This window comes from Caloenas nicobarica, chromosome 7 (assembly GCF_036013445.1).
Source record: "Caloenas nicobarica isolate bCalNic1 chromosome 7, bCalNic1.hap1, whole genome shotgun sequence".
Lineage (NCBI taxonomy): Eukaryota > Metazoa > Chordata > Aves > Columbiformes > Columbidae > Caloenas > Caloenas nicobarica.
In genome coordinates, this window is record NC_088251.1 from 6,116,828 (window position 1) to 6,138,979 (window position 22,152).

Here is a 22,152-nt window from a genome sequence, read left to right on the forward strand (position 1 = left end):
TTTTTGTAAGGTATTTGGTCTAGATGTTTCAACTCTGTTCTGCACATCAGGGTGTATTACGGATCTCCACAATACAGAAGTGAGGGAGACCTTTCCACCGACCTCTCAGAAACTGCACATAGTGAAAGTTACACCAAGGAGATGATGAAATCACCATGTGTTGTGTAATGGAGGATTAAACAAAGATGTCACATCTTTAATACTTTCAGCTGAAAGTGCTGGATCTAGCCTGCAGATGTTACATTCTTTAGTCAATAAATAAGTCAATCAGCATAACAAGATTTCATGACAGCATGTTTCTTATCAGACCTTAAGAGTTTTTAAAATAAGCTACGAAACAGATCTACAGTATAATCCAGAATCAGCTGCTGTATTTGGATCAAAAGAAAGGAGTGCATTGAATGCACAAACCTGCGATCCATTAGAGAAGCCGATCAAGTTGTTACAGCCAATTGATAAAAATTGTTTCGATGAATCCCTGTGCTAACGAGTTTGAAAAGGGGAAAATTTTACACCCTACCAGTGATCAAAGTTTCCATTTTCCGAGCAGTAGCAAAAGACAGGACTGAGTGTGAATACATACTCAACTCTGGCATCCATTACCAACAAGAAAGCACATTTTTAACTACGGTAGATTTCACAGGATATACACAATGTGTTGAGGCTCGCTGTTCCAATGTATTTGCAGGATGCTTTGAGAAGTGCTCAAGCTATTGCAAAGAGCGTTCAAGAAAGATATATGACTACATTCTTACCTATTTCTATTTTTTCCAGAGCTTCAAGACTTAACCTTTGGTACTGATTCACCTTGTCAATCTCATCATCATAACTACAAAAAAAAAAATCAGAACTTAATGCTCCCTACATAAACAAAGCTACTAGAAATAAACTACACATGGTAGGAGAAAGTGGTAACTTACTAGGCCACGTAGTAGGCAGAATTAGAAAGTAACAGCAGAACATCCACATCCTTATGAGTGGCATCAATGAGACTACAGAAGGGGAAGAAGAAAAATGAATACAGGGGAGAAGGGTTTATTGGTACAGCTGTAACCCATCCCCAGGGTATTTTAGGGACACTTTTACAACTGCAGGCAAATTACAAGATGTTTCAGTTAACGGTACATTATCTCATGTGATGCTGCTACCTCTTCACAGCCTCTAAAAAAAACAAGTTAGGTAAGACACTTCACAAGCTAAAACATGATGTGCCATTAGGCTTACTATACCATAAGCAGATCCACATAACACTTTTAAACCTGGAGTTACCTAATAGCTCAAGTCAGTCAGCAGCAGATCCAAAAATAAGACCTACAAGCTATTAAAAATGCAAACAGAGAAGTGGAAAAATACCTCAGACTCTGTTAAGGTGATGAGTCTTGTGCTTTGAAGAGTTATCATAACATCCTGCTTTGTTATTTTTAGATGCTGAAGTTTAACCTGCAGAAGATCAAGTCACTATTTTTCTTTTACAAGTTAGTGGACTCTGAACTTGATAAGGAGACTTATCAGTTAGAGTTGATTCTCACTACTTTTCATGAAGAGATGTGTAGGCTTTCTTACTATTGACTCACTACACAAGAATTTAATCTGATCAGATGTGGCTTTAAAGTCAAGTTACACTTTCTCCATAAAGCAATGAGGAAAACCAGCTCCTCCGACAGTCACTTCTAGAGCTAAGGGGGTTTAGAAGTTCTCTCCCATGGCACCTACCACATTTTGGCAATATTAACTGAACGTGTGCATTTCCAGGTGGTGCCTCAGAGGTAACTCCAGCACGCACCACTTTTATGGCACTTTGGGAAAAGCACATGTTCAGAGGACCTTTCCTTTCACAATGACATGTATTGATCTCTTCAAGGACTCTTGTCACTCTACAAAACTATCAAGTTGTATTCTGTTAACACATCTGCTATCAAAATTGTTTAACATCAATAGTAACAGAGGCAGTAGTAATTATCTGAGGTGTCATAGTAGCAGCTGATCAGTTATGGCTTTATTTAACAAACCTTGGATCGCAGTCAATAAGTGCCCAACCTCCATGGAATTTTTCATCATCTGGTAAAAGCAGCTTCATGTAGCTCTGCAACAGCTGGCTGATCAGTTCTTGATGGCTTCTCAGGTTCTCCTTGTGCAGGGCTTCATGCTCTTTCTCTTTTGTAAATATGGAGTAAAGATCCTCTGTTACAGGGATACCCTGCATCAAATCTAAATAAAACAAAAATATCAAACAAGAAGCCAACAGTTAAGTGATGTACAGCCATAGTCTGATTCCTTTGTAAATTCCTTCCAAATGTTTCCTATTTGAAGATGCTCAGGAAAAATGGTTAATCATTCTTTCTGAATAGACTGTTGCCTGAGACTGAAGAGTCAGTAGGTATAGCACTATTTTCTCTCAGTGAGAAACAAGAGTGAACTCAGAATTTTAAGAAACACTTGCACATAAATTTAACTGTCTAAAAGAGATGTTACAACAGTTAATGCTAAAATGAAGTTAAGAGCAAATTCTACAGTGAGTTCCGCTGCATGTAATCCCTCTGAACTGAATGTTGTTTAATCTCCAAAAGGAGCATGGCTGTTCCATATGGTGTCCACTACATAGACATGAACATTATGTACACTCAAGGTGCTTTTAAGCTTCAGGAAAAAAAGTTAATGAGAAAAAGCTGAGATGACTTCAATAGACTTTTCTAAATACCATAGTTCAGCTTATAGATGAAATCGTTTTCTTACCTATGACTGCTTGCCTATAAGCATCCCTGAAACGATTCAAGTAGTATCTGTTTGCAGAATTAACTCCGTCCTTCATCACACCTGCCAGCTTTCTTTCACCAGTCCTCGTGAAGTCACCCTGTCACACAGAACACGCAGATCATGCACGTATGCAACTTGCAAGCAGCAGTCTCAGCTCGGAAGCTTTGGCGTTCCGAAACTCAGAACTGAATAGATGAAAAACTCGGAAATTATGTTGAATCAGCTATTCCATATAGAAGTTGAAGATACTGATTTTCATAGAGCATTTGCTTCTCATGGCATTGTCTGACTCTGCAGAGTATAGGTCTGTCAAAGCATAATATGATTCTATATAAAGTCTTACTGGAAAACAGTAATCTGGACACATAAGCCAGCTAACATTAAAGCAGAACTTTCAAGACAGTCACTGGGATGCTTGGATACTTCAAAAAAATAAAAACTACAACACTTATGTCTTGGCCTTTAATGTAAAAGGAGCACTACTGGAGCAATGGAGAAGACTGGAGCTTACTGAAAAGTGGTTTTCGTCTTCTCTGCTTCTGCTATCAAAACAAGCATAATATACTAAAGGAAAATAGTACATATCCTCACAAGCTCAGAAACAAAAGAGTTTCTAGGCCACAGAAGGCTTAGAACTTGAATAAAAAGCAGTTTTGGTAGTTACACTTCATTAGAGGGTTCTGTTTGCAGAGATACTCTGAACACTGGCACGGAACAGTTCTAAAAGCCACACCAACTACTGCTAGGAAGAACACTTCAAGCGTGTTTCACTTCCGAATTAAGAGATAGATCATAATTAAACTGCAAATAAATTTAATCTATTAATCTAAACAGTGAGTAATCTTTAAGCAGAATGGATGAAAATGTAGCTATATTTTGTTCCGTGCTTCAGATCTGAAGTTAAAAATATTTACAATCAAGACAAGTGAGTCAGGCTTTTTTAAAGGATTAATGTAATAGACTCAAAGTTCAGTAGAGATAGTTAAAAAGATATTTAAGTGCTAAGCATTTCTGCTATAAAGGGTTTTTCAATGCCAAATACCAGGAATACTAAAAATTGTTCCAGCACTGACTAGACATCAAGTAGCTCAATTCTGACTTTTCAAAGCAGTAGAAGTGAACAGTAAGAAGTTTCACACACGATTTCTGGTCTCCGTAGACAAAACGCATTACAACTAATCAAGTCTTTAGAAAAAAACTAATTAAAATCATCCTCCTACCTACATATCCTGATTTTCAGTCCTTCAGAGTATCTAATACTGTGTTTAAAAGTACTGTAATGGTGCTTATATTTAAATAGAAGTAATGCTTAATGTAGATCTTAAACTCTTAGGTCAGCTTTGCATCTAGATATGAAGGTAACAGAATGAAGCTAAAATATAGCTAGTGCTGCCACAGGACACTCAGACACTCGAGTCTCCTCCAAATCGCACCAAGCGTGATACAAAACATTCTCCTCTTGAAAGGCCTCAAGACAAAAAAACATGCAGAATGTTTGGCTAACTTTGACACGTACAAGAGCTCTCCACTGGACATAAAACCTGTGCCACGACATACTACCCGTCATCGGAACAGGTAAAATTCCTCACCCTTTACCTTCAAGGCCGCTGTGCCCGCGTACTGCCGGCTTATGGCATCGCCGTTGTTGGCCCATATGATCTGGTAGATTCTATTGCATTTCACTGGCAAAGGCTGTTCTGGTGGCATCACTCCCAGTTTTTTGAGCTAGAATTTGACATACGCATTAATACAAGGTTGGAGATAAAAATAATTCTCAATATCGGAGCTTGATAAAGAAAATGGGAACACTTGCCAAGCATTTAATGGTGAAGTTTTGTGTGATCTGAAAAAGGAAGCCGTTCTGCTAATTTATCAGGTTAAATCAGTTGTTAGCAATGAATTACTAATCCATTGATAAACATCGTATCGCTGGATACAGCAGGATTATATTAATTATGGATGTAGGAGTCAATCTTCAAAAAATTAGCTGAAGGAAAAATAGTTACTCCTGATTACTCAAGATACAGGAAGTGCTTCTATTTTCTATAGGGAGCTATCAAAACAGACAACACAAACTTAACATGAGTAAACAAGTTAATCTCTATCGCTAAGGCATTCATGACTTCAATGGTTTCAAAATACAGAAATGGAATCACTTTCCGGTTACAAGCAGCAGCGTAACAGATTCTTAATCTTTTGCACTCAAGCAAACGTAATGGCACAACCTTCAAACTTACTCCTCTCCCAAAAGAAAACCTTAAAACGACTTCACATGCTGTGATTATTATTAATGCTTGCACATTTTGGACAATTACTGTTTAACACTGATACTGAAAGTAAAATATCTTACTCTTCAGAACAACCAATACTTAAGTTTTTCCAATATAAGTCTCGGATACAAACTTCAGTGATTTTACATGCACTAAACCAGTAAAGCTGCACTTTATATAACTGCAATGTAGTCACTAAATGCCAGACCAACTGCAGGTATTTTCAACTTTGTTTTACTGCACAACTTACATTAAAATGACTAAATCAAAACAGGAGAATTGTCTCCGAGATGTGGACAGTCATTTCTGCTCTGAAGAAGGGGATTAAGCACAGTTTTAGAATTATTTCCAGTTATTTTAACTTTACATATTACCTGCAGCTTCATGGCTCTCCAAATATTAACAGTTTGCAAAGATCCTTTTCAGTACGGGTTAGTTCAGCATTTTTCAAAACACACAGATCACCCTGTGATTAACAGGTAAGTTCTGAGGTACCTCAGTACTTGAAAAAGTACATTAATCATACGTGCCTGCTGTTCCATGACCACTCTCGCAATAGCAGCCTGCACGACATTGGTACGATCCAGACAGTCCATGCAGTTAACGCGAAAAATTCCTTCCTGTTTACAGATCACACCAGCTTGATCAACCCTTTCAAGAGAAAAATAGAGCAGAAGCATACTGAGAAACTTAAAATCCAGAGTAACTTATCAGCTTCTACAAACAGTAGGAAGCTTTACACATCAAATACTATTTATAGCTGCACTCATCACCCCAGAATTAATTACATCCAACACATCCTATTTGGGCCATAAATTTGGTACGTAATCAGATGTTGAATTCGCTTCCTACAGATATAATACAAGCTTTCAAGAGAAGGCACTTAATCTCAAAAATTTAGAAACCAACAGTAATAGCAACACTTCACACAACAGGTATTAAGCAATATATAGTAATTGATCAAGACTGCAGCAATACTCATTCCCAAGACACATGAATTTTAATCAGTACAAACTAAAAGGTCAAAACATATCTACTCTTTTCAATAGTGAAGTTGGCATTCTAGGATTTGTGGGTCAAATACAAAGTGTTTCACATTAAGTACAAGAAGCCCTAGAAGTGTTAAATACAGTAAGCCCCAGGCAAGCCACAGACAATTTTTGCAGTTACATGTGTAGAACACTAATACTCTGGAACACAAAAACTCTGACACACAAGCTGGGCACCAAGAGAAGAATATAAACCATATCAGTTACGGCAAAAAAAATCAAGGCCTCTGAATATGTACTTCTCCCCCCCCATGAATATTTCATACTAGTTTAAAAACAGTTAAGCACCTACCAGCACCACTTCATGTCAAGAATGATATCATGAATGGCATCGGTCAGTGTTTGAACATTTTCAAACTTCATTCCGCGGCTAAAATACAGAATTTCACAGAAGTTAGTTTGAACTAGTGATTTTTCTTTACCTAATTATTTTATATTATTTGTAATGTTAACAAAGATGGTGTTTTGATTATGTGGGAGAGACAGACGTTCTCTCCTGCAATAAACTTTAAATAGCAGCCAACCTTCGGAACTATTTTAATGTACAGTTCAATATCCAAATTCAAGAGATTCAGATCTTTGCAAATTCTCAAGAATTTGCATTCTTGAATGCTACTTCCCTAAGAAAGAAGAATTGTGCAGCTATTCAGGTATATGCAACATTCTGTTCTCATTTTAGGCCCAGTCTCAACAAAAGCAAATACTGTAGATTCAACATTGGGATGCTCTGCCCTGCTTTACCAGTTATTCTACAGAAAAAACACCTATAGACACACCATCCCCTTCTCCCCCCACCCCACCAGGTGGTTCTCGTTCTCTATTCACTAATGCTCACAGTGCAAAAAGAAACAGTCCTGGCTACCACAGCAGTTCTTTGGAAAAATGTAAGTAAATGAAAATGAAAGCTCATTTAAACTAAAGAGTAAGTATCAAGTCAATTCGGGATGTCAACAGTGCTACCAAAAAGAAGTCTCTTAAAGGTCAGTACTATTTTGAGGGGGTTTTTTCCTGCCCCCCCCACCACCTCAGACAGTATCCACTAATGACACACTTATTCAGTCAGTAATGCTTTTCCAGGCCAGATGCAATCCCTAGATTAAGTTGGGAAATGAAGATTAAAACAGTTTAGACTCCATAGAAATACAGGCCTGTGTGACAGATCACATTCTTGGGCATGTGAACACTGTACTAGGCCATGCCACAGTGAAGTCATGAAAACAGCAACTATTTATAACATTAAAATAAAATCTGGTGTATTTTATAATGGAACAGCAGCATCAAGATTCTGAAAGAACCTGTCATATGTTCATAGACACAAGCAAGAGAAGCAGAAGAATGGCTTGTAGAAAAGAATTAATGCTACACAGTTTGAAAAGCAGGTCAGCCACAGCTTTACATTCACAGCACGTTCACAGAAACTCTTGCTTAAAACGCATAACAAAAAAGCTTTGTCCAATAGCTGCATATTAAACAAGTCAGGGACACAAGATCAAACAGTGCTTGGCTATCCAAAAGTGAACTTTTATAGCACTTCAGTTTACAAAACGCATTCTTCCCATTTAAAAGGAGTGTGTTTCATGCAGAAGTAGAATAATGGCTTTTCTCCTCCCTTCTACTTGCCTTTCATGCTAATTAAAATTAAAAAAAACATGTCAAGTGACATTTTTAAAAGGTTTCTTACCAGTGCTCATGGAAGTCAAATGAAACGTAAGTCAGATTTGCATTGTTGTACAGAAGAACTTGTTTAAGGTAAGCATCTCCAATAATCTTCTCTCTGCCTGTCTGATCCACCAAATTAATAATAACCTGTTCAAACGTTTAAATTAAACACTTGTCATCTGCTACACAACTTGCTTAGACATATCATAGGATAACAAATAGCTCAAGAGTTAAAAGTGCTCTGCAGGTAATCTTGGTGAAGTTACAGTCTTTGCTAGATTGTACCCAAGATCAAATAAACTCCAACAGTTACCTGCTTATACGAATTTTAATACAGAGAAACTAGGAATGCACAAGACAGGTGCACAGAAGTGGGGCTTACACATTGCTGTAAGTTACTGTCAGTTTTTTAGAGGATACTTGAAAAACTTAGTAAAATTCTATTTATGCACCACACTTGCAATTGTCAACGAGCTTCTAAAAAAACCACAACAAGAAAAACTAAGAACATTAACTTTCATGTCCTACATTTTCATAAAATGACTTATGTAGCATTCACCTGCTTTTTGTAATGTTTCAGCTGTTCTTCAAAGTGTGCACGAAAACAGGACACTGTTTCATTTTCACCTACAAGGCAGAAACAGCCTGTTCAGCAACAGTTCCTGGTTGAAGTATTAAATGATGCCCAAATCTATAATATACTCTAAAAAAACAAAGATAACTTTGCTTAAGAGTACTTGGACGCACAACGTAACACATTGTACAGAATTCCTTTTAAAGGTCTTTCATCAATTTGCTCAGCTTTAACATTTTTGTTCTACTACTATATTGTACACGAAACACCATTCTTAAATTTTGCTTTGTGCAGAGTAGATTGGACAAAAATTTAACTTTTAATAAGCCTGTTTAATCCTTCCACATATGCACCACATGCCCAAATAAACATCTCTTCCAAAAGAGGACAGCTTATATTCGTTTTGCATCTTTTCAAAAAAAGCAAACTGGAGTACAAGACAGGTTTGCAATTTGCAAAGGGGGACATGCAGAACAGGGACAATCCTGAAAGTGTCATCCAGTTCTCCTAGGGGACAAAACTGCTTGTAACTAAAAACCACAAATGCCATCCGGTTGATTCAAGGCACCACTGGTTCCTCAAAGTCTCAATTCCTAACTGCAAATCTATCAAATTAAATGCAATTCCTAAATATTTTTTGAAAAGAATCATATTAAAAAAGGGAGGGAAAAAAATAACTAAAAAAAACCCCACAACACAATCGCTTAGCTCTACAAACATGTCACAGCACAAGCTTTTGGTTAGAACTAATCAAGTTTTGGTTCCAAATATCTAAAGGGGGATAAAGAGGTGTTTTATTTTCATTTTCCTCACTTTATATTATCTATTTAAGCTTCCATTTCCACAATGTGGCAACATGTCATCCCTCCCCAGTAATCTCCAGGTTATTTTGTATCAAAATCACAAGAAAACCAAATCTGTTGATGCATCTTCCTTAGGTCTGCAATGACAGTAACTGCTTGTCAATATAAAATTGTGCTTTGCCAATTTCCTAAGCAAGCTTGAAGGCCCCTTTTACCAGGTTTTACTCAAGACACAGTAGAAAAACAGCCCTTTGACTTTCCAACATCACAGAGCCCACTGAAAAAACAAGTTTGTGGGGAGGTTTTTTTGGCTTTTTTTTTTTCTGGTTTGTTTTTATTTTCAGCCCTAAAAATATTCTTCAGTGGCAGAGGACCAGAGCTGCTAATGCTGGAGGAGAATGTGAATCCAACACATAAGATGGACTTGTAGAAGTACATACTCATGATCTAGGATGCCAGTCTGCCCAATGGAGTTGGAATCTGATTACACAAGATGATCAACCTACAAGCTTCCTTCCAAGAAAACTTTCTCCTTTAAAAAACTAAACCGCGAGATGATTTTGTTGAGCTCTATCTTAAGATAGTTCAGGCTATGAATACCTAGTTCATACAGGCATCCAGATTTGTCACAGTCTCCATATTACATGTTTTGGCTTTGGCATTATCTTTAAGTGGAAAATGAAGCAATTCAGATCTGACAAAGCCCACTAGGTAGTAATTAATTCCAGAGAAGACAAAAGCACACTGCAAAACTGGTGCTATATGAAATGTCTGTGTTTTCCCACATTGAAACAGCAGTTAACTTCAGGGACAAAGATATTTCTGAGACATCAAAAAAAGACATTTCTCAAAAGAGAACAGCAAATTGTCTCCCTTCCCAAGCCAGAACACACCACAACAAGTAAGAGTGGACATAATACAGGTACTTCATTAAATACTGAAATTCAAGACCTGTTAGAATTTACAATGGACAAGTAGTCAAAGTTCTGCATAGGTGTAATTAGAGTAAGAGTTAACTGGAGTCAAGTCATTACTGTTACTCCTGGCTTTTAAAAAGTGACACAGAAATAGTAGTGGTGAAGCAACACCCCGAAGAACCTGGTCCTAAGGGAACTCCGATCTTTCGGTGTTCTACTCAAATACTTACTCCTGTCCAGCCGGGGCCGTGGGTTATATCTGTATCCAACTTGGCTCCAGAAAACCGGCACGGAGCCTCTTGTTTGTATAAATGACAGAGTATGGTTATGAACGTGAATCAGTTGTTCCGTCTCAACGTAATTTGCCACATTTCCATTTTTATCAACACCTCTTCGCTTATACCGCATTCCTAGGAGGAATGAGAATGATCAATTAATGTTTAAGACTAACACTTAAATATTAATAACTTTTGTTACCATTTTGACAACAGTAACAAAAGAAGAGAGTCCTAGACAAAAGCCATGATCAACAGAAAAAGTCACTCCTACCCTAATCTAATCCCCAGGTTATGTTGACTATATGGATAAAGTTTATTTACTGATATACTATGGGCAGCAGAAAGCAAGTTGACAGGGCAAGGCAGTTTATTGGCACTATAAAGTTACAGATACATCTAGTCCACCCTAAAGGATACGTTACCTCCTCTTCTGTCAAGTTTAGCAGAAAGTTTTACTTTAGTGCTCAATGTTTTGCACGAACCTAAAAGCCACTTTTACTAACAGATGCTTCACTTCTTACAATAAGAGATTCCACAGGCAGGCCAAGAAGATTTTCACAGAATAGAAGACTCTGACTTCCACCCCCTTGTTTTAACATGTGTAACTAATTCTGCATATTAAGAACAGATACTGTTCTTCCAACTACATGAGTATTTTTTCCCTAGCCATCTCAATCTGATCATTAAACAGAACAGATAAGTTTGCACATCCTTTACTCAAAGGAAAGTACCTCACTGTTTCAGAACAGATGCAGGTGGTAGCAAGGGATAAGGAAGGAGTAAATAAACGGGGTTAGAGAAATATTTGAGGCCATGGTTTATAGCATGGAAATTCAGTTCTAAAGAATTGGAACAACTGTTCCAAGCCTTGAAGGCGCACTGGACCAGACTTTCAAATTGAACCTCAATAGCACTAGCTGAGGACTGTGGCAGAGAAGGGAAAAGTTTAGAAACAGGGAAGTGAAAGGAATGTAAAATACCTATCATAGGGACCTATGTCAAAACAAAATACTTATCGCAGGGACCCATGTCATAGAGACAAAGTGTGAAAGCAATTTCACAGCCTTTAATCAGAGAGGGGCTTGTAGACTAAAGTATCAGACACCATTTACTTACATCCTGACACCAAGAGTGGCTCTTACATCAAAACCCAAGCTGAATCATTGCACAGGAAATTTTGGCTCCCTTGCTTTTGATATCTGTTTTTGCAGACACTAGGCTCTTACTCTCTTAAGAGCAGCTGTCTTCCTTTATCTCACGATACCTCTCCTTAAGGTCCTGGGCAGGTTTATAATTTAGTGCAGTGGTTAATTCGTTTTTTTTAAATCACAAACAAGGTGCCTGACAAATAAAGAATCACCATATTTAACACAGAAGTATCTTGGGCTTTCATAGCAGTGTTTTTTGAGGGGCTGGATTTTTTTTAACTACAACGTTTCAGAAATTAAAACACTGAACTCTTGGCTAAAATTATGTATTACAGAACGAATTAAACACACAAGCCCACAATTATTCTTCAAAATATTGCGTCAATTTACTGAAATAATCTTATTGTGTCTAGGGAGAAAGTTCAACACAGTTTATGCTCTGGACTAGCAATCAGATGAGCATAGTGTCATTAATAGTGAGGGAATTCAGTTTCTGTATTTGTAAAACAATTCAGTACAAATAAGGCATACTGCAAACTAGAAACTACCCTGAAAACCTCAACTATTTACTCTGAGTTGTTCTGACAAATAATTTTCCTGGGAACTGAACTGAATGCATTGAGGTCAGCTGTGGTACAAAGGCCAGTCCCATATCAGGGCAAGCTAAGCAGGATTTTTCTTGTTTTGTATTGTTACAAGCCTGACTCTGTAGGAAAGGAGTTGAACACAGTGCAGAATATCTTAAAAAAATCTGATAGATTTAAAAGGCTTAGAGTTGTACAGGACCTACTAAAGTACAAAGTGATTCAATCTTTCTTTCTGTGCTCCTAAGGACTGGGAATAATTGTTTGCCTTGCTATTATTGGAATAAGTCAAATAAGGGGCAAGACCAAAGCACAGTTCTTATTTCACACCCTGGCCCTACACAAACATCTCTCAGGACACAGGCACAAGCACACACCTTTTCCAGTCTCTACTCAGCTGCTGTCAAGCCCTCAAATAAAGACCTTTGAAAACTCAACTCTCACCCAGGCTTACCAAAATACACCAGGGCAGAGCTGTACGCAAGGTCCTAATCAAGGTGTTCTTTGCAAAGACAGAACTTTTATCTCAGAACTGTGACCTCCAAAAATACATTCAGTGCCCAAGAGGAGACTAGGGAAGCTCACTTAGTAACTGCTCTAAGTAAAAGACTGTAGTGCATACAGCTTTTACTTCTTCCTATAAGCAGCAAAGGCCATAGCACATACTTTGACAAGAGCTGACCATCTGCTGAACAACATCGCAGTTTTATCTTCTGCACCCCTCTCCAGCGCTCAGGAACAATCCCAACACCTTGAACTTTGTTCGCCTACCAGCTCTGTGCCGACTCCGGCGTGAAATAAGTGCCACCAGAAAGGTCGGATGAACGTCATCTACACAAGTTGATTCCTGAGGAGGAGTTTCAGGACTGCTCTTATCATCATCGGAAGATTCACTATAGTTTACTACAAGCTCTTCAATTTGCACAAATCCTTGTATGATGGGTATAATCCAGAAGTCCACTTCAGCATTCTGAAGGTTACAAAAAATTTATAATGTAGAACCAACAAGAATGTAAACATGAGAAATGGCAGAAATAACTGTAGGTAAACAGTTGCTTCGTATGCTTTTCAGGTTTTAAGAAATATTTGCCATATCCTTGTCTTATTTCTGTAAGAGGTACCAGCATTTTTCTTCCGTTAGTTGTGGGGCTTTTAAATCAGGAAAACAGAAAGCAACTTAAGATTTTTCTGTTACCTTGAAGCAAGCTGACACAAGGCAAGGCAAAAAGCCTTCCTTTACTCCCAGCTATGGAAGGAAAAGAACCCTATAATAGTCAAAAGCTTCTTTTCCCCTTTCCCCAAAGGGAGTTTTCATAGAATGTTACATCTCATGTTTAAACACATTAGTAGTAACTCATCCTGTCAAAGTCAGTCAGTTCAGATAGAGCATCAAGCATTGGTAATTTATTTTCTAGTTTCTGCTTTAAGGCAATTTTATAACCACTATGTGGACATGCAGCATATCACATTGTATAGGTAGATACAAATTTCAAAGTGTAATGTTGTTAGCTTGTTTTCAGCAAAACATATTGGCATAAGCTTTATATGGGCCGACTTAGTATCCAAGTCACCTGGTTCAGGGCTCTGCACATTAGTGCTTTGTCACCCTAAAACCCCAATTTCTTAAACAGAATTTGGATTTCAGTTGCATACTAATTCAAAGTTATCCACTTATATCTTATAACATGAAAAATATGACTAGTTAAACTCACACATTATATACAATCTAAGTTTACCCTGTTCTGACTCTATAAGCATTAGAGTATGTAAAATAACTACGAGAGATGCAGGGCACAAGGCAAAATGTCCACTGTCATCTTAAAAACAACCTAAGATTTGACCTAAACTGGCATATGGTAGTTAGTAACTCAGTGCTTTATTTAGGAGGTTACATATTGAAGAAAAGAGTTGTTCTACGTTTTTGTGCCCATTAGCTAGGAAAATGCTTTCTCTGCTACTCTGAATAGCTGTTCAGAATAACTTGTCCTACACTATTGTTAAACTGATCAACAACTCTGTTCAAGGAGAAAAACAGTATTCTCTACTTAGGAAGACAAAAATCTCATCTCATGAAAACTCTGGAAATCAAAGTTTCTTTTCTGGCTCTTCCTTCTTACCAAATACTCAGCTCTGCCCAGGGATAATCCATTTCACAGATAAATACATTTTAAGTTTGCAGTCATAAATCAGCATAAATGTATCATACATCAAGTTATTCTGCATTGCTTTATTGCAATAAAATTTTAAATTAGCATTAGCAATGATCGCAAGTGAACTAGGAGGCTGCTGGCAGGCTGGCTGTGGGAAGAGGCAATGCCAGCTGCTCAGCTTCCGAGGGCACAGCCCTGATCCTCACCTGTCTGCCGAACAGGTTCTTAAGAAAACTTCTATGAGGCCTTAAGTAAACATTTCAACCAAAACTAAAGAATGGTTCTCGTAATACACATTCTATTGCTAGAAATAAGACTCACGTCAATGCTGATGAGATCTTCAATCATGTGCTTGTTCCAAAAGAATCTGTCATCAACCTGTTTAAAACAAAAAGGGCATGTTTTGCAATATTTTAAGTAAGGTTTGGCAATATCTTTGGTCAATACACCAGTGTTATTCACTACACCTGTACAGAAAAATCTAGCATTCCCTATTTTTGAATATAACAGTTCAGGACATGCTGCCAGAGACTTTTGTTTCCTTTCCTTGCACTGAAGCTGGTTACAGGGCAAGATCTACAGTTATTGTAGTTTATCCCAGCAAATAATGTCACCAGTCAAGTTTGGACCACACACATTATTGAACAGCAATCTCCAAAAAAGGGAAAACAAAAACACCACACCCCACTTACTTTTCGCCACAGCGGTAAGTTAGTTTTCTCACACGCACTCTGCCTCTGCACGGAATTTGTTAGGTCATAGGTCAGGCTGTAGTAAAAGGAGTCTGAATCCATGAACATTTTGAACAACTCCTCCAATAATCTCTTCTCCAGCTTCTCTTTTTCTTTGCTTTCTTTAATCTGAAAGAAAAGGAATGGCTTTATTATGTCTTATTCTTTGACTGAAGACTCCAACCATATTTCCTAAACACCATTTCTAACCTTGTAGGACAAACATTTTCCCATTGAAGAGCAGGATCTTAAAACACCTGGCAGATATGAATGCAAAGGCCAGCACCTTCAGAAATACCATGCTGTTACTTTTAGCAGTAAGGGCATTCAGAGCAGTCAGACCCTGAAACACTCTGCTTGAACGTGGGATCCAGAAGTTCCAGTCTCAACAGTTTCTGTGAAACACTGTGTCTACTTGTTCTAATTGTCATATTGTTTGGACTATCAAATCCAAGCCATTATCACGTAATAAGCGTTTGGATAAGATTGTATGGTGTCCTCTGAGGAACTGTGTGCCAAGTTTTGTCTCCAACTCTATATAGTACAAGATGCAATTTGAAGAGCAATTTGAAGAAGTTTAGAACCCCACTACAAGCTAATCCTGGTAAGAAGGTACTCTGTTAAGTAATTCTGACGAAATTATATAGTTACAAAATGAAAATCATAAAAGAGCAACAGGTAAACAATCAAGGATTAAATTGAACTTCAAGACAATATTTGCACATTCTGCAGTTTTTCCCTACTTCTCTTCTTAGGTCTTCGTTCTCTATTTGATCATCTACAACCTTTGAAGCATCAACTAAACAGTTTGGGGGGGGGGGGGGGGGGGGAAACACAGTAGAAAGATTTACCTTCTTTTTATTTGGAGCAGACACATTTGATTTAATTTGAGTAAGAGTCTTCAGCAGAAATTTTGTGTCATCTGGGGACTGTGTAATCTTCTCTGGCTTGTTTATCCCAAAATGGTGCTTTTTACAAAGCTAAATAATGATATTGAATTAAAGCAAATACTTAAATACTCTTAAACAAGTTCAAGGAAATTTTAATTAATATCTACAGAAGCAAGACTATAATGTCCACAAACCTAGGGGAGACACTCTGAAGATACAGGGCAAACATGCAGGTATATTTCTCTTTTCATAGAAAGCATTTTCTCCTGTGGTTGTGTGAATGTCAGCCTCAATTTAATGTGACTTGAGTAACCAGACCCACCTGAGTAGCCAGTTCCCACCCAAATTTCACATTTAAGTTTTACTGAAGCAGAAGCAGGAAAGTTGGAATTCACTGAAGACAGTCATACCTCCAATTCTAGATCCTGAGGTTCTGTTTCAGAAAGTGGAATCACTGCAATCTTTGTTATTTTGCAAACCTCATGGTCTCCTGGAAGTTTGCCAATCAATGCTTTCTGACGAATTAAAAGCAGCCACCACGGTAAATCTGGAAAAAGATTAGTAGATGCTTTGATTTGTCTGTCAGGCATTTACTTTTATTAGTCTGCCAGAAGCTTCTCCCCAGTGTAAAACTCCTGCCATGAACCATTTGACTAGAAAACTCCAGTGAATGATGATTCACTATTGCTATGGTTTGTTATTATTCATTGCCATAATAAAATTTTAAAAAACCCACACCACTCTAAAAAACAATACTTTTTCAGTCTTTAATATAATAAGATTAACTATTTTGCAGGCTTATCCATTAGAGGTATAGTTACCACTGCTTCATCTATAGCAATTAGGCAATCTCTAGGATGACGTACATTCCCACCAATGTCACTAACGGCAGCATTATTCAAAAAAAATAGCTGGAGCCCACCACACAGCAAGCTAAGATTTTCCCTTTGTACCTTCTGTGGTGTACAAAACAGCAAACAAGACAGACATGGATAACACAAAATTCAGGAGTAAGAAATCTGGCGAGCAAACATGGACTACATTGTAGAGCATCTCATGTATGTGTAAACAACATCGTTCCTGAAGCATATGCAAAATGGTAGAGAAATTAATAAGCCAAAGGATTAATGAAGACATTGGTAAGAGGTGCATGCCATACACACATTCAATCTACAATATTTGCAACTAGAGCTTCAGCACTTTAAAGAGAAACAGAACAAACATTCCCACTGACTGCTGAACAGTGCCTGGACATGAGCGTCCTAGTTTTTGATCCCTTGGTTAGATTAATACCAAGCCATAGTATGCTGGGCTTTCACAAGTCAAAAAATCAAAGTTCTAAGAGAGACAGAAAAGGCACAGAAAGCCTTGGAGACATACGTATACACTCACTATTTCTCCTAGCTGAGAAGCAACCAAGTTTAACTGAAGAGGTCATATACAGACATTAAAAGCCTGCTATGGTAGACTCAAAGATGCTTCTACACTTGTGACAGGAGATTAGGTCATGTATTATGCCTTTGAATACAATATACAGCCTCCGGAAAAAAAAAAAAAATTAGAGGCTTTATAGCAAATACAAAAGTCTGCTTTCCTTGCTCAGTAAATTCTAAACAGTATTTTATCTTCTGAGTGCTTAAGAATTCACAGAGATTAAGAAATCACAGTGTATGTCACCAAACAGATCCTCTTTTAAGAAAGGATACCATCTAGACCTCCAGTGAAATAATCAATGATTCCACCAGAAAAAAAGTATAACGTAAATGCATTTCTAAGCAGATGCACCTTAGCAAAAACTGGAAAAAAAAAAATCTCTGGTTACTCTTCAGTTTACCTCATATTAACAAACCCTGGTAGCAGTAAATAAGAACTTAAGAGCTTAATAGAGTCAAGTGAGTTCTGTATCATTTTGGCATTTTTAAAAATGCAAAGTTCTCTTGGTGTGCACTTCAAAACTCTATTTGTATTATATCCAGATCCACAGAACATTGAAAGAAAACAGGAATTCCCCAGCAGATCAAAAGAAAAGAGTCAGGAAGTAATTATGCAGAGAAAGAATGCCCTAAAGTAAAAGCTTCAACAATAGCCACAGAAGCAGCATATTATAATTGCCAGGAAAATCTAAATAACTGAATCCCCAAACAGAGTATGTGCTTCTACAGTTAAAAGTAGTTACACAGAATAACTTTAAAAAAAGTTGTCTACTCAGTGTGGGAGTGCACAGAAACCACTACAGCTACCTGCCATTCCAGGAAAGTGCATGTTTTAAATCATTCATCTCATCAGAACTAATGTTCATTTTAAGTGTCTCACGAGCTATGGCAGAGTTGATGGCAACAGCCAATTTAAAGCAATGTATCTGAAGTAAACCTCCTCACTCAAACAGGAATTTAGCTGTTCTTTTGCATCACCACTGTCAGGACACTGTTGCTGTTTATTTTCCCCTAACGCTTCCCAAACAATACAGCATTTTGTTTCCCCAAATGCTTTTGAAGTAACTTTTCTTAAACTCTGCATAAGTTTACCAGGCTTTTTGCAAGTATTTTGATTTTAGCCAAGAAATACCTTTTTTTTGTCACTCGAATAACTTATAAAATCAATTGCATGCAATAATAATGTTTTAAGTTGCTGATTGGATGAAGCTAGAAATGGCAGCAGTTACATCTCATTGACAATATTTCAGATACTGAACCAACCACTCATTGTTTCTCTCAAGATTCAGAAACATGCCAACAAAAAAGCTTTCCTTTCCTGGGGATAGGGAAGGAGGAACTCCTTCTGTTTAGTGAGTCTGTGAAACCTTGCCAGCAGCATTTAATTTGGGTCTTAATTAACCAGCAATGGGAGAGCACACCAAACTGATGGAAGTACTGACATTAAACTGCATGAGTGTCCTTTGACCAAGAAACAGAAAAACATGGTGGCAATGAAGGACTTAAGTGGAAGCTGCTGGAACTAGTTAAGGAATCCAGCTTTGGTTATAGTTAGATAGACAGTATTAACTCTGAGCATATTCATGTTTGATCAACTTGCTAAATAGACTGATCGAAAGTGATTTGAAAGCTTCTAAAATGAGAACTTATACTATTAAAAATATGCATCAACTAGCAAACCGTACTGCTAGCAGCAACTTCAATAAATCAGAAGCCAGAGTCTTCTACAAAGTAAAGCAAAATTAAAGTTGTTAAAGCAGATCAGTAAACCTCAGCTCAGAACTCAATTTCAGGCTACCATCACCATTAAAGTATCTACTTTCTATTCTAACAAAAAATAATACAACCCACTTCTGTATTGGGATTTTGGCAAAAGGAAATTGAGTGGCTATGTTTATATTTTGTATGTATACACACTGACTGGACCACACAAAATTAATATTCTATAAGGAGATACTTTATGCAAGAGATGTCCTTGCCTCTATGTGGGAAGATCGTGCAGAAACAATTTTAATTGTGAATCTGTACCAAGAAAGTGTGCAATGTTCTTTCAGTAACTTATCTCTACAACACATCCTAAAGTCCTTTTCCTTCTATTCCTACTTGTACTCCACATTTTCTTACAAGTTATCTTGAGATTGGCCAAAAAAAAAGAGACCATATCCTTACATTCTGATACTCAATTAAGGTTTTGTTGTTTCTTTATTTGGTTGGGTTTTTTCCTCCCCTCCCAAATGCATCTTTATGTTTAAGAAAATTCAGTATTGGGGATGAACCAAATGATACTTCAAGCAGACTTTCATCTCCAATGTCGGTGTACAGTTACGTCTAGATGTACGACTGACCCTCTCATGGCAAAAATTCTTTAAAGAATTAAAAAATAAGGCATGTAATATTGGCTAGCTGGTTTCTATGAGACTGCTTCCCTTCCACAAAAGCTTTCCTACAAACTCCCCTGCACTAGGCCAGCAATAAAACCAGAAAGATTAATTAAATCCCATCCTTAGTCACAGCAATTTGGCAAGGGTATTTCAATCCTAAATTAAAGACAGCCCAAGACTGACTACAGGGACGTTTCAAGGTCATCTTGGACTGCTCCAGCATTCTTGCATTAAGCAAATCTTTCAAGAACACATAAGGAACTATGCCCAAGACATTAAAGTGCATATAGGCTTAGTGACAGCTTTAGAGTGCACTGGTGAGAACTTCAATACTTAAAAAGATAAAGTTTCTAGTTAGTCAGTATGCGCTAAGCATTTTCAAAACACACCAGTACTTCTTTCCAACAATAGCTAATAACAAGGTTCTGAGCAGGAAAAGCCCATTTAGGACTCTAGTTGGCCATAAGATCTTCAGATTAATTTTTCTGATTCTTATAGTCTGTGGGCAGGGGAGAAGAAATCAGCAACAAGTTGTCCTGTTCCGGATCAGCTCTGAGAGAAAAACGTTTCACCTGGCTGGGGCTGCACAAGACTCTTACCAAGTCTGGAGATCGTGGTCCAGCAGTGTTAAATATTTATATGACTTCTGCTGATAAAGTTTCCAGGTGACAAAGATTGATAGAAGAATAAGTAATGAAGACAGGTTACTGTTACAGAGCACTAGATGATTACATAAAACTACACTTGAATATGATCAAGTATGAGTTCATTGACAATAACAGGTTTCAAGAGACCTATATAAGACATCTCAGTCAGCCCGATGGAGGACACTCATCAACAGCTGTCAGCAAGTTCAATTTCTCAGCAGAAAAGCATAAATAGCTGGAGGTTGTATCTTTCTTCAGACATTTAATGGTAGAAAAATGTCTATTTACAGGACAGTTGCATCACTAAATACCTGACTATCTACAACAAGGATAGCCTATGGACAGTTTGTGATGGTGTCATCTGAACAAGGCAGAGAAGAGACAAAATTCTTCCACTGACCTAAGCTGCAACTGAATGGAGTGCCTGGATCAGCACCATTGATTCAGGAGCTCTATAGGACACATAGAAAGATGACCAGGTATATCAGGCTTATTACCCAACCATCTTGATTTACTTAACAAGAGCAAGCTGGCACCTGTTGAAGTGTCACATGCTGGGGAGTTTTAACTCAGCTTTCACAAGCAGAGGAAGCACCTCACAATGAGCACACACAAGGATATTTGGTTGCCATAACATATTAGACCTTCCAGAAAGCATCTGACAAAGTCTCCCACTTCAAAGCCTGTTATACTCCCTAGAGAGAGGGGGAAAGGCCTTTGTCTACCTAAGTGCTTGGTTTAAAAAAAACAAAAACACATTAAAAAATAGCATGCTATAAACACTAACTGAGCATTGTCCCCATAGCAGAAAGAGGCCATTACTGGAGTTCAGCCATCATTCATCATGAATAGCACAGAAAGCCTGGAGAAGGAGGAGAGAAAGTGAAATGGCAGAGTCTGAGCCACTTCATATCATCAGCTCTGAAAAAGGATGGCTGCATACATCTGCAGAGTGAGCAGACAAAAGCATCAGGTGAAATACAAAGATGAAGCGATGCAGTTGGAAGGAGGACATGATCAGGAAGTTCATGGAGAGATGGTCTCTGAACTGTTACTCTCAGAAATGAGACCTCAGGGTTACAGTAACTACAGAGCGAAGCATTTCCTAGAACTAGACCCATCATACACTGGTGCACCAGAACACATTTTCCTTCCTCCCCTATCACTCATATGCCAGTCCCACCCTGACTAATCTGCTTCTGTTCATTGAACCACAAACGTCTGATCTATTTCAGCATTTAACCCGTCCTGCTATCCTGGAACACACTTGAAACTTCACCTGTATTGATCACATTGCCAGGCACTACTTTAAATGCAGGGTCTAAGCATGCACAAAATGAACAGCACACCCTAAGTGAGGCAGAGTTTCTGTTCAGCTTTCCTAGCTGTCACTAAATATATATCAAGAGATCTACTGGCAAAAAGAATCTTTCTAGTCAAAGCTGTTACATACCAAAATAAATATTTATTATGGCTCCAGGAATTTGCAGCTGACTAAATCTAAAAGAGCATTACCTTATTTTACAGGGAGAAGTTACTAGAATCAGTTAGACAGTTTAACATTAAAATCACAATGTATTCTACATCTGCTTTCATTTTATAGATATGTCTTACATTTAACTACAAATAAATCAAGTGTTCCTCACTGTCAAATAGTCAACCAAGGCAGTAATCATTCTTCAGGTTTTCATATAGCATTGAGAATTTAAGCCTTATATTTTTGTGAAAACTTCCATCATTAGTTTTTGCACTGTACCACAGGAGAGCAAGAAAAAACTGCTTGAAATAATTTTTCAAAAAGGTGCAAGAATTTTATGCATTTCAGATGAAGTCTCAGCTGGAACTTCAAACACAAACTTCAAATGCAGCTCTCCACCTTTACAA

At 37.7% G+C, this 22,152-nt stretch overlaps 1 protein-coding gene across 3 annotated transcripts in view; it reads right to left on the reverse strand.

The window, feature by feature from the left end:
- The window catches only part of INPP5F (inositol polyphosphate-5-phosphatase F), a 42,400-nt gene that overhangs the window by 5,210 nt on the left and 15,038 nt on the right, over positions 1-22,152 (reverse strand). The window contains exons 3-17 of one of the 3 annotated variants that reach the window (XM_065638735.1): positions 16,218-16,354; positions 15,769-15,897; positions 14,879-15,046; positions 14,508-14,564; positions 12,808-13,006; positions 10,257-10,436; positions 8,292-8,359; positions 7,755-7,879; positions 6,366-6,443; positions 5,555-5,675; positions 4,351-4,479; positions 2,734-2,851; positions 2,010-2,208; positions 921-992; positions 756-829 (exon numbers count right to left, since the gene is read on the reverse strand). In XM_065638735.1, coding sequence (XP_065494807.1) covers positions 756-829; positions 921-992; positions 2,010-2,208; positions 2,734-2,851; positions 4,351-4,479; positions 5,555-5,675; positions 6,366-6,443; positions 7,755-7,879; positions 8,292-8,359; positions 10,257-10,436; positions 12,808-13,006; positions 14,508-14,564; positions 14,879-15,046; positions 15,769-15,897; positions 16,218-16,354 — 1,854 coding nt within the window. Of the gene's footprint in view, positions 1-755; positions 830-920; positions 993-2,009; positions 2,209-2,733; positions 2,852-4,343; positions 4,480-5,554; positions 5,676-6,365; positions 6,444-7,754; positions 7,880-8,291; positions 8,360-10,256; positions 10,437-12,807; positions 13,007-14,507; positions 14,565-14,878; positions 15,047-15,768; positions 15,898-16,217; positions 16,355-22,152 lie in introns of those variants that run through there. The other 2 variants (XM_065638737.1, XM_065638736.1) reach the window with 2 other exon arrangements.